The 18,048-nt window shown below is 48.0% G+C and overlaps 1 protein-coding gene across 5 annotated transcripts in view; it reads right to left on the minus strand.

The window, feature by feature from the left end:
* Positions 1 to 18,048, minus strand: part of IRSp53 (Insulin receptor substrate 53 kDa) — a 218,023-nt gene that overhangs the window by 74,076 nt on the left and 125,899 nt on the right. For all 5 annotated transcript variants that reach the window (XM_075701280.1, XM_075701281.1, XM_075701279.1 and 2 more), the window contains exon 3: positions 17,660 to 17,752. In XM_075701280.1, the coding sequence (XP_075557395.1) occupies positions 17,660 to 17,752 (93 nt within the window). The remainder of the gene's footprint in view (positions 1 to 17,659; positions 17,753 to 18,048) is intronic.

Genomic DNA, 18,048 nt, shown 5'->3' on the forward strand with positions numbered 1-18,048 from the left:
CGCGGCATATTCCAGCCGCTCGACCAGACGACACGTGCGCGGCCGTTTTATAGTTCGTATGTTTCCGTTTTCGCGCCGCTTCAAGTGGACAGTTTTCGTAAAGAAGCTAGCGCCACCATGTGAAGAAATGACGAAAGAAGCTTTTTAAGCTTTATATATTTTTAACACTGTGTCGCGGCGAGCACGTGTGTTTCTTTAACGGTTGCGCCGTGTGCCGTTGCCATGCTTGTGTGGCAGCCTGCCGCGCGAATCTAGCAGTTATGGCGCCGGTCGTGCTGCGCTATGGTTTCGGAAGTATTAGTTGGCCTGAAGACATTCCATATTTCTCCGGCTAGTCATAAAAAATTCTGATGTTACTTCGCCACAGCAGTCAATGGAGAAGAAAGCTTTATCGCATCAGCCGACTAGCGCAAGCAAAGGTTTGAGTGCTCCGCTGCTTGATCCGTAACAACGCTGGCTACATTTAGCACTAATTACATAAATTTACCGGATGCATCTCAGCGCCGAGTCCTCATCCGCATGCGCATATTTAAAAAAACACATGGGCGGCTTAGTCGCGCGTGCGCCGGCATTATGCGCACACAACTCATATTACAAGGCAGCTTCCCTCCCGCATAGTGCTTGGCAATGAATGGATAATATTTACCTTTCGTACTGTTCGTTTGGTGCGGTGGCATTGGAAGGGGCTTGGCGGTGGTATTGCGAAGGAAAAATGGTTGGTACATATGCCGGATGGTGCATGCTATTGTTCATTTTGTTTCCGACGAAATGCCGACTGCAGATTCTGCTGTTTGGAACTGGCTGCCATGGCTGACCGTTTTCACTATCGAATAAACCAAGCACACACGCGAAATTCGATTTAGAAACCAGTCCGACACCGCTTGACAGGGCTACAGGACGGGAACTTACTCCGCTCGCCTGACTGCTTGGATCCAACGCCGCCTCGGTTCTTGTTCGCACGGTTTAGATGGAAAGACGCAGAAGGATACACCCTCCCTCATCCCGACGTAGTTGTGGCACTTGTATACGAAACAGTATCGTCGGCGTCCTTTTGTTTTCCTTCGATTTTCAGGGCACGCAACGTCACTACCAGTAACAATTTTCGTCCGCGGGAGCGGCTGCATTGTGCATGTTCTGACCGCCAGGGTGGCACTGCAGGCGTCGTGAAAACTCCAGCGCTGGTTACCCATAGCGTACCGCAAAGTGCGTTTTTGGCTGGTTTTCTATACCTGCCTCAGGATGACTGCGACTGCCAATGCTCGATAAGAAGGGTAAGTTACAAACGCACGGCCGCTCTTGCGTCCCCGACACCCCCGACGCGCACCGCATAGAGAGACGCGTTATATGACGCGTTTGCTGGCCTTTGTCTATTTGCGCAGGTGGTCCCGTTAACGCACGTGAGCCGACTAGTCCGACAAAATAACCCACTCGGTCTCCTTCGCCACTGACTCCCGATACTTCAGCCTGGAAGTACTTTCCGGCGTCCCTGTCCACGGCGGAACAGTGTCGCCAAGAAACTGCAGATCACAGGACGTTCGTAAGGCACGAATGGTCAAAGCGCGCTCAAGTTTGAAGAATAAGGTTGCCCAGTTGATAGAGCTTCTAGTTCGGAAATGCTCTTAGCCAGTGGCCGGAATTGTCTTAGCTATTGATGGGGCCAGCGTCCGGATCGCCTAACATTTTTATCTCATGAAAAACTCCAGCGCGAGAGCTCTTTGTGAATGCGGGCCCGCGTCGATGGGAACGATGGGAATTTTTGTAGCTTCATGTTTTGTGCTATCGATTATAACGGTGCAACGGGGCGAGTATACTTCGCACGGACACCTGCCCCGGCAGCACAGGAACCATGTAGGCCCAATCATGGCCCCCGTCGGCCTTGCATTCGACAACACCGTCCCAACATGGACACCGTTTAGAGTGTTTCCTGGCGACATTGGGCTTTGTGCGTGAAATGTACGTGCGACCGTGCGTGTCAAACATATGTGCCTCTATGTGGGGCTAGTCCTGCTGCATGGTTTCTTTAAGTTAGCACTGTGAACGCTGCAGCCGCGGCGTATAGCGACTGGTCCATCCGATCGCATACGCGCTCTTGTGCGATGCCACAATGACGCACATGCGTAATGACGCGATAACTTCCGAATTTCTTTTGAAAGTTGGGATTCCTCGAACGTGATATAATGCAAGGAAAGGTCTGTGGCCTCTGGGACCCTGAATTAAAACGAGTCGACTGAAAGCGCCAAGCCAACTATTCCACTCGATCGCCGACAAACTAAGTTATGGCTTGACGAGTATAACTTAACGGGCAACTCAAAACATACACCACGGAACCGTCGTAGCACGAATAACACAGACGCAAGAAAGACGAGACCGGATACTACGGTCTTGTTTCGGTTTTATTTGCGCTGCGATGGCCTTCCCAAGAATCGACCAACTAACCCAAGATCAATTTATCTTGGTTACACCGTGAATAAGATAATACCACGTTCGCGCGAAGGTAATTGCCTTTGTTGAAAGGCAGTCTGCAGGCAGTGGACGACGCATCATTAAAAAAAGAAAAAGGTGTCGACAAAGAAGCAAATCAAGAGAAACAAAGAAACAGAAAGAAAAAAAAGCTAAAGAAGAAGAAAGAACGAAGGCTGAAGGAAACATCCCATTGATTCTGTCCGGACACTCCAAAATGTTTCCGAGCATTCCTTCCTCCTTTCCTTATTCGTCGTTTCTTCCGTCATATTTTCTCGGGGCTCCGGTCGAGCCGATTCTTGAGCTCTTAGTTCGATAGTTCAATCTCCCGGTTCACACACAAAAAAAAGAAGGGGGAAATTAAAATGAATTCACTTCAACTCAACAAAGAACCCGTCTCCTCTCCCTCTCTGCTTTTCTTACGGCAGTACCGTTTCTCTACGCAATATGACTCCTCGAGACACCGGATCCCGTCCGTCTCGGTCCGTCCTTTCACATCTTTTCGACGCGCCCTTGCTTTCGCAACCCTTCGCGCCTACTGGCGATGCCGGGGAGAGAGGGTCGGGTCTACTACCCGCCAGTGGGCGCTTCGGACAATGGGGGATACCCTCCTCTTCGAGGAGCTTGACAGGCTCACTCGCGGCGCAGTGGGACTTACGCTGTCCGCCTCGCCGCGCCCTCCTGCGGAACGCGCCGGCACTAAGCCTGGGCGGCATATTGTGAAAGCCCGCTGTCAGAAGAGAGAGAGAGAGAGAGAGAGAGAGGGGGTCGGAGGAGAGGTTTAATTAAGAGCCAGGCCGATGGGAAACCGCTTTCGAAGAGCAAGTGGCCCCAAACAAAGAAGCGAAGAAGCCCTTGAGGGAGGGGGGGGGAGGGGAAAGCCCCAGCGGGATCGCAAAGAACAAAGCGAGCCAACACGACGAAACTATAAGCACCGTCTGACACGAGGGTGGCTGGGGGCAAGAAGGGAGCTTCGTTGCCAGAGAGGGGCTTTTCGAGAAACGAACCCAGGGGCAAGAAATTGAAGGTTCGCGCAACGCTTCGCCAGGGTGCTCTCTCTGAATGAGCCGGCAAGCTTTCCCTTCAGACTCGGCGGAAGAAAAGAGTTGGAGCCACTTTTCTTTTGCTTCTTCCTCCCTCGCGCCTCTCTCCGTCTCTCCCGACGTTTCGTCACCACGCACGAGTGATTCGAGCTCCGTTATTCGCATGCGTTCTACGCTTTTCGTTTTGCTAATAGCGTGCAGTATTATGAACGCTATGGCAGGGACAGCCTGTCAGGTGACGGCAGTGGTGGTGGTGTTGCTACAGGTGGGTGGTTACTTTGGCGTGAATTGGCCGGTGGTTGAATACCACCTGATCGTCTGACGGTCCTATATCGTGTGGTTTAGGCATTATACTTTTGCATTCGTGGGAGAAAAAGTACGGTGAAGAAGTGGGGGAGTGAGGGCACTTGGACCCGCGTTTATCTCCCGCCAAATCGCCCAACTTTTTGTCGCTCTGAAAGGGCAAGGTCACTAACCCTCATATTCGCAAACGAGCTTCAACTGGAACCTTATCTTCGACTTCAATGAGTAGGTGGTTCTAGTCTATAACTTCTACAGATGAATAGATGGTTGTCATGAGCGTCCCCTTTGAATGGTTTATTGAACGGTTTATTTCACCATAAAGAAATTTGTTACCCTAACCATTTGTTACCACGCGTTTTGCGCCATCAATATTCCATTCGTTTCGTCTTTTACTATTCTCCACAGCAGGTACATCTTTCCTTCACTATCCCTAAATCTCACTGCCTCGGGCAGGTTTATTACGTCCTCGTTGACCACTGGATAGATGCTGGGACACGATAACCAAGTATGCCCTACGATTTCTGCGCTATCTCCACACGCAACGCAAGTATTGTCATCATCGGCAATTTTTCTTCAATAGCACGTGGTTCTCAGACGCTCCCGTCTGGATTCGAATGGTATAGTCAACATGCTCTTTAAAATACGGTGAAAGTTCTGTTCTTCTACCGAGTAGCGCGCAGCGCCGCTTGTCGGAGGAAGATGACACTGTTCTTCAATAAATCTGCGCAATGGTTCCAGCGACGAGGAGCTGTTTCGACAAAAACTCCTTCAGTCCAGTGCGTTCGAGCAGACGACGAGCACATTTTCAGGTTAATTCTTGCAAGAGTTCCTGCCACGGAATCGCGCGCCACCGTAGTGCAGTGTCTCGTAGTGCGTTATTGTGTGTTACTTTGTGACCGGGCCCTACCGCTACGTTATGGCCCTAAGCCTAAACTTCTGCGGCAACGCGTCCATGTATTCTACGCCTAACTTTCCAAACAGTCGATGCTCCTCAGCGCCGCTTCTGCTTAGACAGTGCCTCTACCACACAAGCTTTCCGAGACCGGTATGCGCGAAAGAAACAAACTTGGTCGCGGATAAAACATCGTTCTCGGAAGAGAAAAGTTTACACGATGTGAAATCATTACAATGCATACCGAGGTCAGCACGCTATTCTAGAACGCGGAAACCACGTGTTCACGAATGCGCTGGCTGCATCTTAAGATGACGCGGGACGCAAAATCGGTTGGACGTGAGCTTGCGTATAAATAAATTTACAGCGTGCACTGATTTCTCGCGACCTAGTGGTCACCTCAAGATTTGGTAGCTAGATTTGCACACAGGAGCGCGTTCTAGGCACAACGTTGGCCCCCGTGCCTCTGAGTGTCGGGTTATGAGGCGACGAAAATAAGCTTTCTTTCGAACCCCGTGCTTCGAGAACTTTGAGCTCAGCTGTACGCAGCGACGGCTCTTATCTCTTGGTAGGCGCGTTTTCGTTTACGCCAGAGGACTGAATAGAATGTCTATCACAGACACACGCACGAACACACACACACAAAAAATAAAGAAAACGGTCGTTCGCTCCACGGCATCAGGAAGGCGAACTTTGACTGTCGCTGCTACGTATACCGACGACTGACATGACCGTATGCTCCACTCTCTCCAACGCGGCACACTCTTCCCGTTCTTATTACTGCACGCCCCGTTAAATAAAAACAAATTAGTAATGCTTCACTTGCTGCGTAAATTACTGAGACGATACGAGGCGATCTTATTCGGAGATCTCAAAAGCAATGCAAGCGTCGGAGGAGGGCCTCCTAAAACGCAATCCATGTATAAAACGTGCATGTTACAGAGCACTGGTAAACCTCAAGAAACACGTGGGAGTTGCAAAATAGCCAGTAAGAGGTGCAAGATCATAAAGCCAAAGCAAACAGCATGAAAAGTCGCCCTAACAATATAGTATACACACAAGATAGAGGACGTTAGCGTAGGTCGACAACTTCCGCAATCGAAAACTGACAACAAAGCAAATAGCAATACAGGGGCAAGCAAAAAAAAAAAAAAAAAACGAGCGACCTTCGATACCACGAACAAAAGTACGCCAACCGTATGCCCGTCAACTTTCGCGAAAGATGTAAGGTGTAAATAAGGTGTAAATACGATGGGAGCGTTTCAAAGCCCGGATGTACGTACATCCCCCATGGGCTCATGCGATGACCAGCCGCTTCTGCAATGGCGCGCGCAACTCCTACGAGAGATGCATCGTACTATATAGTGAGGCAGGCTTCAGTGCATACATCACGGATATCGCAGCAGCCGGTGGGTGGGCACTGGCGAAGGGTGCCGAAAATCGCGCCGATTCTGAACGTCCTCCCCTTTCTCTCACGCCCCGTTGGCCCAGCGGCCGCACGCACATAGTATACATTCGTTCCAGTGCGTATTTCATTCGGCCCGTCTTAATTCTCGGGCCCCGTCGCCGAGAACGGGAAGCGCGGTCGCAGCTCTCCCGAAATTAATTCGACGGACCAGCGCGTCCAGCCGCCTCCGGGTCAGTGAGTTTTTCGTTGCGCCCAGTGCAAACGACAAAAAGAAGAACAAAGGAAAGAGAAGCGCAAGACCAAACGGCAGAGGCTGAAAGACGGCTCACCCTTAGTAAATAGAAAAAGTCCTAATTCGAGCGGTACTTCAATTTTTTTTTCACACTTTCTGCTGTCGTTGAAGTATTCCGTGCCGCCTTCGTGAGACCAATAGGAACGCCGAGGTGGCGCAATGGCTTCATTGTTCTGTACGAAGTCGCGGGTTCGACTATCGGCCGCGGCACGGCCGCATTGGATGGTAAAGGCATGGACGATCCGTGCGTTGGGTTCAACGTTAATGAACCCCAGGTGGCCAAATTAATGCGGAGTCACGGTATTGCCCTGGGACGTTAAACCCGATCAGTCAATAACGAAACCAATAGCGAGAGGCAGCGGGGGACGTAGGGTATGACGGGGCATGCTGTAAGTTCAGGGACGGTTTGATTAAGGCGCGTTAGGTTTTCTCGCTATTTTTTATTTTATCATTATATATCTTTAGAGGCTTTCTCTGAAAATTATGTCAGAAAGCAGCTGGAGGAAAACAAATAAACAAACTGAAATGCCACCGAAAACAGCGGTATAGCTGACAAGGAACGACGACAGCGCGATGATTACAACGATGACAACGGCAAATAATGACTACGACGTACAAGGCGGACCACGGTGCGGCGACTGCAACCATGACGCTATAACGACTACAGTAACAATGAACGGCACGATCACTGCAGCAACGACGACGACGCAATGAATGCAGCAGAAACATCGATGACGGCACGACGGATGCAACGATGACATCACGACCACTACACCGAAGACGACGGCACGACGACTCACACTTTTGGGAATTGTTTCCACCAAGGTAACACGATGACAATAGCTTGGAGCGAGGTCTCGAGGTGTGTATGGAGATGAGGCCTCGATATGTGAATTTACTTTATGCTCGTACTGCTGTGTAATAGGTAATGAAATTCATCGTTGTATGTCGTGCATATCTTGACTTGTGATTACAACCTCATCCCATATATTCACATTTATATAGTGACACAACGTATTGCACTATGTTGTACGACCTGTTACTCTATGTGTACTATTCAGTTCATTATAAACTATGCCAAGTGTACATTTGCCTGTGTTCCCTATGTATTATAACACCCCTGTTTTGTTTTACTTATTCAGCATGATATTGACGCGTGTATTCTATGCAGAAGACAACGACGATGTGGGCATTAACGGACTCCGTCTAGTGGGTGGCTGAGATTGGGCGAGGACGAAGAAGACGTGCCTCTGTTGCGTTCTTGGTTTTGAACAGGTTGTCCTGTTGTTCTTGATGAACGTCTCCCTGTCTTCTGTCCGCACTGTACCGCGACACTGGCGGAGGTGCACATTGCATTGCACATCATTGCACACTCTATTTGATCTGGTGAAAATGCTGTCTGATGTGTACTCCCGAGGCGAAGGCATTGTCAGGAAACACACGTGTTTCCTTTTGCCACGCCTCGTGGACATACCTACAACATAGTATTTATGTTCGAGATAAAGATTGATTGAGATTGAGATTTCGCAAGATTAAAGTACAAGAAATCACGGCCTCTTAGTATTAAGAAGAAAGCTAGTGAGAGATTGTCATGTACTTTTCTGCTTCTATAGTGAAGTTTCCTAGCAAAGAGAATCAAGTGGCATCTAAAGCAATGTAACGGAGAAAGGGGGAAGGGGGGAGGGAGGAAACGAAGTGCAGGAACTTCTGTGTTGTAACTGTCACTAACTCTCTTTAAATAAACGAGAAAAAACCCCACCAGACGTGTAAAACAGTCTAACTTACAAAGCATCTAGGCTTTGAGTTGAAAAACGTTAGGATATGAAGTCTGCGAACTTGTCATGGCGTCAGAAGCCATCGGAAACGTTGCGGCTTGACGGTGGAAGGCGCTTTGAACTCAGCCGTCGCTACCTGAAGCTGGTCAGAACCTAGTAAACTACTTGACGAGCTGAGAATTCATTCATTCATTCATTCATTCATTCATTCATTCATTCATTCATTCATTCATTCATTCATTCATTCATTCATTCATTCATTCATATCATTTACTAAGGAGTACAAAGACAGTTCTGCAAAAGGGCGACAGCTTCCATTCATTCATACTGCTTAGTAAGGATTAGAACAAAAGTTCTCCAAGAGAGCGGCAGTTTTATTCTCTGGAAAGACTGCAATCCACTACGTTTGCGGTAGTAAAACAAAACAAAAGGAAACAAAAGAACAAAACCACTCCGGCTGGTCTGAACCCGTTCCTGCGAGGAATACATTGGTTCAGAGTTTGATTTCCCTCGCCGGGTTAGGAGCTTGATTTCCCAAGTCGCGCTGAATTGTTTCGACGTCCCCAGCTGACCAACGAAATTAAATTGAGCTTCACGTTCGAGGAAGTCAGTGAGGAGAAACTGAGCTCTCTCTCTTATTTTGGAACCCGGAACAGAGGGAAAACTTTGCCGCTGCTTGCGCTTGGCTTTCGCTCCATGATTATTTATTAACAACTTCTAATCAATGAGCCCGCGGCAGTCAGTCGTGGCGCGCTTGATTAGGCGAAAGGTGAAATGGGACGCGAAATTCGCTGCGCTCAGGCTGCTTGCGCGATGTAGGTTTTTCGGAGTTCTATTTATACAGAGATGTATGAGTTACGGTTTGGATATACGCTTACGGTGTGGATATGGGTATACGGCGGGGATCAAAGAGCGAACGGGGATAGCCGATATTATAGTCGATATTAAGAGAGAGAAAAGAAAAATGGAGCTGGGAAGCCCATGGAATGCGTAGGGCGGATAACCAGTGGACTATTAGAGTCACGGAATGGGTGCCAAGGGAAGGGAAGCGCAGTCTAGGACGGCAGGAAATTAGGTGGGGTGACGGAGTTAGGAAACCTGCAGGCGCAAGTTGGAATCAGCCAGCACAAGAATACCGAGGTAATTGGAGATGGCTGGGAGAGACCTTTGTCTTGGGGGCAGCGGACATAAAAATAGGATGAAGATGATGATAAAACCTGCGCATTGCATGGTTTGCTTGACCGGCAGATGTCATGCCACTACTGCTTGAGATAAGATAATTGGCAGGAGTGATGATACGTTAGCAAGAGAACTTTTGTAGGCATATCACGTAAAAGAGAGAGGTACGAGTTGCATTAGTGATACGTCTGTTTTTCTGTTTGACAACGAGATGCAGCTGTTAAAAGAGACGCCACTGTAATCGCTCTAGACGTCACTGATGTACACATGCGCATTTGTTGATTCTCCCTGCTCTGCTGTAAGAATAAAACAGTTGAAGTGCAGCGCTTGACCTATCGTTTCCTACTTGTCTTCCTAAATCTCTATTTCCTTTTAGAGCAAAAATGCATTCATCAGGTATAAACGAAAGAGCACGACGCGCGCGTATAAGTTCTCGCTTTCCTGATCGTCGATTGACCGCCGCGAGTCGTACAGCCTCAAATGTACTGCACGGGCGACCGAAGCTCCGGCGATAAGGAGTAATAAGAAAACTTCCTGGGCCGAACTTTACGACGAGGCGATCGCAGCGCCCTCCCTCGCACTTCCCAACTTTCCACGCGCGAGGGTACGCGGGCTCTCTCTCTCTCTCTCACTCTCTCTCTCTCTCTCTCTCTCTCTCTATATATATATATATATATATATATATATATATATATATATATATATATATATATATATATATATATATATATATATATATATATACACACACACACACAGCGGATCCTTATACTCGGCACTTGGAACGGTGCGTGGTCATTTCTGGAGGCTTCGAGGAAGGAATCCGTGCAATTCCCGGCGTGCTTCCACTCCCCCCCCCTCCCCCCCCCACGACGCGCCTTCCCTGTTCTGCACTCTTCAAAATGCCGGTCCAGCCAGTGGTCGGTGGAGCGCAATAAAGGGCGGCCGTAAATGTATGAGCATCGCCTTTCGCGGGCTTTCCAATCCCCGCAGTCATATCGGTGGCCGAGGGGGGGACCCCTCATGCCGGGAGGAGTCGTCCCTGGCCGAAAACAGGGTTGCCCGGAGAAGGGTATGGACTCGGGTGTAACTGCGGTTCACACCACCCGACACCGCCACCCCGAACATCGCAGCAACCGGCGACACAACGAAAAAAATATCCTTTACAGATATGTTTGCCAGTGTGACAACTGATGTATCAAAGGCGGCGATGCGGTATATAAACGCGTTCTCATGCGCTTTGGAAATACTATAGTCGGTGACAACCCAAGCATTGAGTACAAGCTCCACCCCCAAAAAACGCAGTGCCACTGCCCTTCACTTCTGATAGAAGTCGACGCACTTGGAGACCACTCACGGCTTAATAATTTTGCTTCGCTAGTTAAAAAAAAACAAACTAGGTTAATTAGAAAATAAAAGCTCGTTGTTCCTGGCTACAACGTTAACTTTGAATCATCACTGAGATCGGGATCCTCCAGAAAATTTGCCAAGACGCTAAGCTTTTATCCTAAAACCAGCGACCAAACACAGGTCTCTACAGAGAAAATAGCCGCTTTAAACACCCAAAACCGCTCGACGTCAAGGAAATAAGCGAAGCTAATTGGCTGGCGCGCCTATGCAAATTGTGTTTGAGTTGAACAACGTAGATATATAACGTTTTTATTGTTATGTTGTCAAAGACTATAGGGGTAGGTTGTCTGACTCAACGCCTCGCTTGAACGCGGCTGCTGCGTTCAAACCAATGTTTTCTAGCGGCGGCGCCCAACGCAGGCAGAGCTGCATCAGCGCGGCACGACGTCAGCTTTCATTGCCGCAGCCGTACAAACTCCCAGGTGACTTCGAGTGCGGAGACTGTATAGCGCGATGTCGAAAAAAAAAAACAAATGACGGAATACTGCTTAAAGAAACCCCGCATATAAGTTATCGAATTCGATATAAGTATACCGAATGAGGTATCTACAAAGTAACATTTGTTCCGCGGTCATTGATCATTACGTTTCAAATGAAACTCGGGGAACTGCCACACGTTGCGTTGCAGTTAGATGTAATATCGACCGCGCCGTCGAACACAGACCTTCGCCACACAGTAAGCACTGCGAACAAAAAAGACAAATTTAAGGGTGAATTTTACGACGCTAAACAATCTTGAGCTGTAAATCGAGAAAGAACCGCCGTGGTTGCTCAGTGGCTATGGTGTTGGGATGCTGAGCACGAGGTCGCGGGATCGAATCCCGGCCGCGGCGGCCGCATTTAGATGGGGGCATAAACATCCGTGTACTTAGATTTAGGTGCACGTTAAAGAACCCCAGGTGGTCGAAATTTCCGGAGTCCCCCACTACGGCGTGCGTCATAATCAGAAAGTGGTTTTGGCACGTTAAACCTCATAATTTAATTTTTAAATCGAGAAATCGCCAGACTCTGCTGACGCATGTCCATGAGAGCGCTCCGCTGCTCCGTGGCGACGTGATTCTTCACGTGAACTACCTGCCCCCGTCATGTGACCGAAGGAATGTTTAGACAAGCAATACTCAAGGTTGGCCATCGCATAAACCCCACTGTGGACTGCTCAGGCACTGCTTTCATATTTGACTTAAAGCGCAAAAAACACACACACACACACACACAAGGACAAAGGAAAGGAAGACCAGACAGAGACGCGCGCTTCCTGTCTGGTCTTCCTTTCTTGCGTCCCAGTGTTTTTTGCGCTTTAGATTAAATGTGAATTTTTACGAACTCGCCCAAATTTCAGTTCCTGTAAGCTGTTCTAATTTTTGTGCCCCCTGCGAGCGGGCAAACTCATCCACAAAGTGGTGGTGCGGGGTAATCGATGACGCGGTGAAACTTGCAGTTATCAGGCCTGTCGTAGATGCATGAGTCATGAACAACCCATCCAGAGATATAGAGTGCACCTAGACAAGCGAAACACGAAAAACGCATTGCGACGGCTGTTGATTTTGGTTCGGGTTATTTTGTCTGAACGGAGACATAGTGGGACTGCACGGTTCAGGTACGCGGGAGCTCAGAGGCGCGCATCGAGACATCATTAAGAGGGAGCTTTAGCTCGGGTGCCCCAATCTAAATAAATGTAAAAGGAGAATTCGCTTTTCTCGGCAACGGCGGCACCAAATTTGGCGAGATTTGTTGCATTTAATAGAGAAACCTAAAATCTAGTGACTGTTGGTTTCGAATTTTCGATTTAGGCGGTCAAATTTTTTATTAAAAATTGGCAAAAATAAAAAAAAATTTCAGAAAACGAAACTGGATTCCAGGAGAAGGGAAGCGTAGCAGGGGGCAGCAGAAAGTTAGGTGGGCGGATGAGATTAAGAAGTTTGCAGGGACAACATGGCGACAACTAGCACATGACCGGGGTAGTTGGAGAAGTATGGGAGAGGCCTTTGCGCTGCAGTGGGCATAACCAGGCTGATGATGATGATGCTACTGCTGCTGCTGCTGTTGATGATGATCATGAACTTTTACCAACTTGCTCAACTTTCACTTGTTAAGGCTACCAGTGTGTGTTCTTTTTCTCACCTAATCACTGCGAGTGCAAATTTTGGACATATGCGTGCTTGTGAGATGACATTGCTAGAGCAGCGGCTGAATGTGACCTCTTGAAGACGTCTTCAAGGGAACGCGGACTATTTCTCCAGTTTGTGAAACGCTTTTCGCCTACGTCTGCGTCACCCGAAAGATGTAGATAAAGCTTTGTCAGTTTGATGTGTGCACAACCTCGGAGTCTACATTACTGTGAATCAGCGCATTGAATCTGCATTCGTTTCAAAACATCTAGAAGTGGACTTCTCGACTTGGTCTCTAGAGTATTGCTAAAGAATGGAGGCACAGCGATGGCCATTTTGCTTTGACATAAGCGCCAACGTCACTCCGCATTTTCCTTGGTCCAGAGCTTAAGACACGGTAGGCAAGCAGCGTAGAAAGGACGCGAACCACACGATTGTCGAAAACAAACAAACAAACAAACAAACAAACAAACAAACAAACAAACAAACAAACAAACAAACAAACAAATAAACAAACAAACAAATAAACAAACAAGCAAGCGCCGACAAAGTTTGGCGTATGCTTTAAATACCGAGAAGAACAAGGGGAAGCGAGGAGATCAATTACTTGGCAGTTACAAGTACACGTAGACAACCACGTGATGCGAGTCGGGTTTCGCATCAGCTTCAACCTGTGTTTTCGACCACTTTCATCCAAATATGTACAACCATGTGCAACCATTTCCTTTGTTATTTTTACATTTCAATTAAAGGGAACGGGTATTTTCATCTCCAAGTTTCGCTTGGCTTCATTGGCTGCGGACTACGCGCGGTTTTAACGATGTTTGCGAAATGTCTCCAAGGTTGATTAAAACAGAACGACCTTATCGAAGTATTGTGAGTGTACAGCACGAACAATTAAATGTCGGCGAGGCAAGTGACAAGGACTACGCCTGTCCTTGTCTTGGCCACATTTAACCTTCGCACTGTACACTCCCGATTACGAATCACCAGCTTGCCCAATCAGCTGTCCTGTTATCGAAGAAATCCACGTGTCCGAAAACCACCGTATCGAATAGTTTCAAAAGGACGTAGTAGGCCCTATAAGGACACGTTCGTTTTTATAAATCATACCGGATTCTTGGAGATGGGCGTTTTGTGGGACATGCATGACAGTGACAGTGACCCGAACTTTATTAGAGTGTCCTGAAGAACTTGATTGGGGGGAACCGAAGGCTCCCCAATGAAGTTGGACGGCCTGTAGTTGGTTCGTGAAATCCGAGCTCGTCAGCAAGGCGTCCCACTTGGACTTGTATTGAAGGTCGGAGACGGCGTTGCACGGGCACAGCCAGAGCATGTGGTCGAAGGAGCAGCATGCGTGACCGCATTTGGAGTTCGACAGCGGGAACTTCGGGTCTATCCAACTAAGCGCTCTGGGGGTGAGGTAGTACCTTGTCTGTAGGAGCCTGAAAGTAACGGCCTCAGCCCTGTTAAGTTTCGGGCTGGGGGGAGGGAGTTTCCTCCTGCTGTGTCTGTAATGCGAATTAATTTCGTGAAAGGCTGTAAGATGACCTTTGAAGGTGCGATCCTGTGGGAGAGCCGGACCGTTAGCTCGGGCGCGGTTCGTGAATTCACGCGCCAGGCAGTTGGCCCGCTTGGCAGGGTTGCAACCCGCTTGGTTGGTTAGATCGTTCACCTGCGCCGGGAACCACGCACGTGTTATCTTTTTTTTAATAGGGAAGCTAAGAAGGCTCAGCCCACTGGTGACATTTAGACAAAATTGGCTTGAGTTAAGAGTCCTCGACGTAAGAGTATCTTTCGATAAGAGTTGCTTTGTCACACAGTCTTTTCCCCTTAATTTCTTTCTTCTTCCTTATTGTTTTTATCCTGGGTCAGTCACTTGTGTTTTCAGTCACTTCTTTAGTACAGTGCTTTCTTTCGTGTCTTCCCATTCGTGACATGATAAAGCATGACACAACACAATTATTGGCTCTCACTCATCTGTTGGCGTCGGAAATGTTCGAAAATTTCAAGGAATTAAACAAAGAAAACATTCTTGATAAGTCACAATTGTGAAACGCCAAGGAGACTCACGTAACATTACTCGAATTTACATCTGCGCACGTAATACATGAAAATTATTATTATTCGATATGAAGGCACACATACAAGGAAATGCCTTTTTAAAGCAACATTTCAAGCAATTAAGCAATAATGCGAGCACGCATGACCAAAAAAAAAAAAAAAATCTCCGCGGAATCTAAGCCTCAACATAACGGGACAAAAAAGATTATGATAAAATCTGGACAAAAGAAAAGGTTAAGCTCACTGAAAGCAGGCAAGCGAGCAGGCCTTTTAAACGAACTTACCGGAAGGCTAAATCAAAGAGAGAGAGAGAAAGAGAGAGAGAGAAATGTAAACGCAGTCAAGAAACGCAACAGCAAGCACCATCTCCTTACGCGTTTACCGGTCTAGGGACTTAAATCAAGCCAGAGGGTGACGGGTTCTCCGGCCCAGCAGCAACGGTAGGCTAGGGATGGGTTCCGAGGTAAAAGCGAGGAGGATCGGGGAGGAGGGAGGGGACGAGGAAGTGAAGTTGAGTGGGCGTTTGCAATTCAAGGCACGCCACACCCGAGGGTGGGCGACAAACACTGAGCAAACGGCATAAACGACAGAAAGCGAGAGGGAAAAAAAGAAAGAAAGAAAAGAGACGTCTAGGAACGACAGGGTGTAGGGTAGGGGCCCGCCAAAGTAGATCCCTAAAACAATAGGATGGCGGGGGAGGAGCCTTTAAAAGAGACTTTGTTTTGCAGCCGCATGCCTGAGCCTGCTGGCAGTCCTGGACGTGACACCAAGGCGAGGATAGCGCCGTCCGTCGATCCCCCTTGTATTGTCTTTGATGTTTTTTGATATTTGTTCTTTATTCGGGGCAGTGCGAGTCGGGGGCTCGTCTTTCTTGTCTGCACTCAGAGTTACGCGTCGCGCGATGCCATTACATCAGGGAATGGCTGTGAAACAGAGGGCGCTCGGAACGGGAGCGATTCTACAGAAGAGGAGCACGAAGCTGACTCCTTCCTCTCAGTTCGTGACCATCAAAAGAGAAGCTTAATGCTCAGATCGACAGAGTTAAAAGGAAAAATAATAAAAAAAAGAAGCCGCGAGGACGCAAACAGAACGGCGGTGGAGGAGCACGCATAAATAAAAGAGGGACGCTTCGAATGGGAACAAGCCGGTAGAAGGCTATGGCGTATACAACGTATAAACTGTCAAAGTGAAACCGGTTTGTTGGTCTCAGTGTTTGTTTGTTTGCTGGTTCTTATGTTTATTGATAGGCACATGCCTCCTGGTTGCATCGTTCGTTAGTTTGTAAATTCTGCGTACGTTTGTTGGTTCTTTGGTTTCCCGCATCTCGCCTGGCCCCTGCGTTCTCGGAAATGAATGGAGAAGAACGTCGGTGAATTTGGTGAGCAGTTCTTTGCCCGGATGTCTTATACTACGGAAGATGCAGAGAACAGAAACATGGATAGAGAGCAAATCGCTTTAATGCTGCACGCTTTCTTGGAAATTGGCGGAGCATATTTACGCAAACGACGTTCACGTGAGAAAAGTATCAACAAACAAACAAAGTAGCAAAAGAAAAGAGAAAGAAAGAAAAGGCAGCAGGCAGACTCAGTTTTGGGTCATGGTGTGCTTCGCATACGTATTATATACGCGCACGGCAGGCAGGCAAGCCAGTATAGGCCGTCGCGCGCAATATCGGACTGTGGCGCGTCACTCCGTAAGTCCTCTCATTCTTATCGAAACAGGCGGGATGGAAGTTGGAGAGGAACAGCGACAATACACTGAAGGTGTTTAGATAAATGATCGCTGAAAATGCGACGCCAGAGCGAACGGAGAGCGAGGGGACTCTAGCGAAGTCCTACGGAACTTCGATGGCACAACACGCAGGTTCTCTCGATTCTGTTTTGACGCAGGGTGGGAAGGCGTCGGGGAAAACAAAGCAATCGGGAGATTGTGAAACTCTGTAAGAAAGCTTAGGAACGAGAGGGAGAATTTTCCTGAAACGAAAAAGTGAAAGAAAAAATATGCAAATTGTGGAGTAGAACGTCCCACCCTGTACGTTCCGGAAAAAGAAAGGGGTGTTTGTATGCGAGAACTCTAGAACTGAATAAATTACTTGTATTTTTTTGCTGTTGCCAATACGTTCTACCAGTACCTTCCGCGCTGCGCTTTCGAGCGAAGAATGTGTTTTAGCTAGCCTAAGAAATAATGTGAACTTCCTGAACGATCGCAAGCTCTTTCTGTCTGTGAGACCACTTGTCTGAAGCCTGTTCTGCGTCATACGACTAGTCGAGAATCGGTAGGCATTACCGATTCCTCTGGCTCTGAACTTGTTTACTGCGACAACAGCGCGCTCTCATACATGAAGCACTTGTTTGATGATGATGATTATGAAGATGATGACCTGCCCGCTCAAGGGGAATGATCAGTAATAGGGCGATTTTCATAAATTTGTTAGACGGATTAACTTATGGATAGGAATAATATTACTCATAAATAAATTCATTCATTCGCCTTTCTGAATAGGCGTTTCTTTACGATGCACACAGCGTCATCTTCGTCCACCACATTGTTGCCTGCTGTTGCCTGCTGTTGCCTGCTGTTGCCTCTGAAATACGTGCACAAGGAAATACATGGAGGCTCATGAAACCAAGCCTGCCTTTTGCACACGTCGTCGCCAGTGTAACGCTTCGATTCAGTAACGAAGCGCACGCCAAATATTACGCAGGTCTCCGCCAGGGGCGCTCACCTATATCCGTGCACCCTCCCCAAGTGGCCTGGTGGGCATGGCGGGCTAGCCGAGAGATGGCGTCCATGTATCCCTTGGAGGCGGCGACGGCAGCTGCGAAAGAGGAAATCTAGTTAATGAAGCTTCTCCCTACTGAACACTAAGTCCGGAGTTTAAGCTATTTTTGTTAAAAGAAAAAGGCGAGAGTTAGAGAGAAAGGCTCCTACAAGACGTAGTTGCCCTTCTCCTAGGCATGAAAAGGACTACTGGCCATTCTACTAGGCCTTTTATGGAGGCTTTCTAGCGGAGACTTGTCCGACGTCGACACTGACTTTTTTTTTGCATTCTGTCAAACAGAAATGCGAGGTCAGTGTAACACCGGAATGCTCTGATGTGACCCGTAACATTAT

The sequence above is a fragment of the Dermacentor variabilis genome, chromosome 8 (assembly GCF_050947875.1).
Source record: "Dermacentor variabilis isolate Ectoservices chromosome 8, ASM5094787v1, whole genome shotgun sequence".
Lineage (NCBI taxonomy): Eukaryota > Metazoa > Arthropoda > Arachnida > Ixodida > Ixodidae > Dermacentor > Dermacentor variabilis.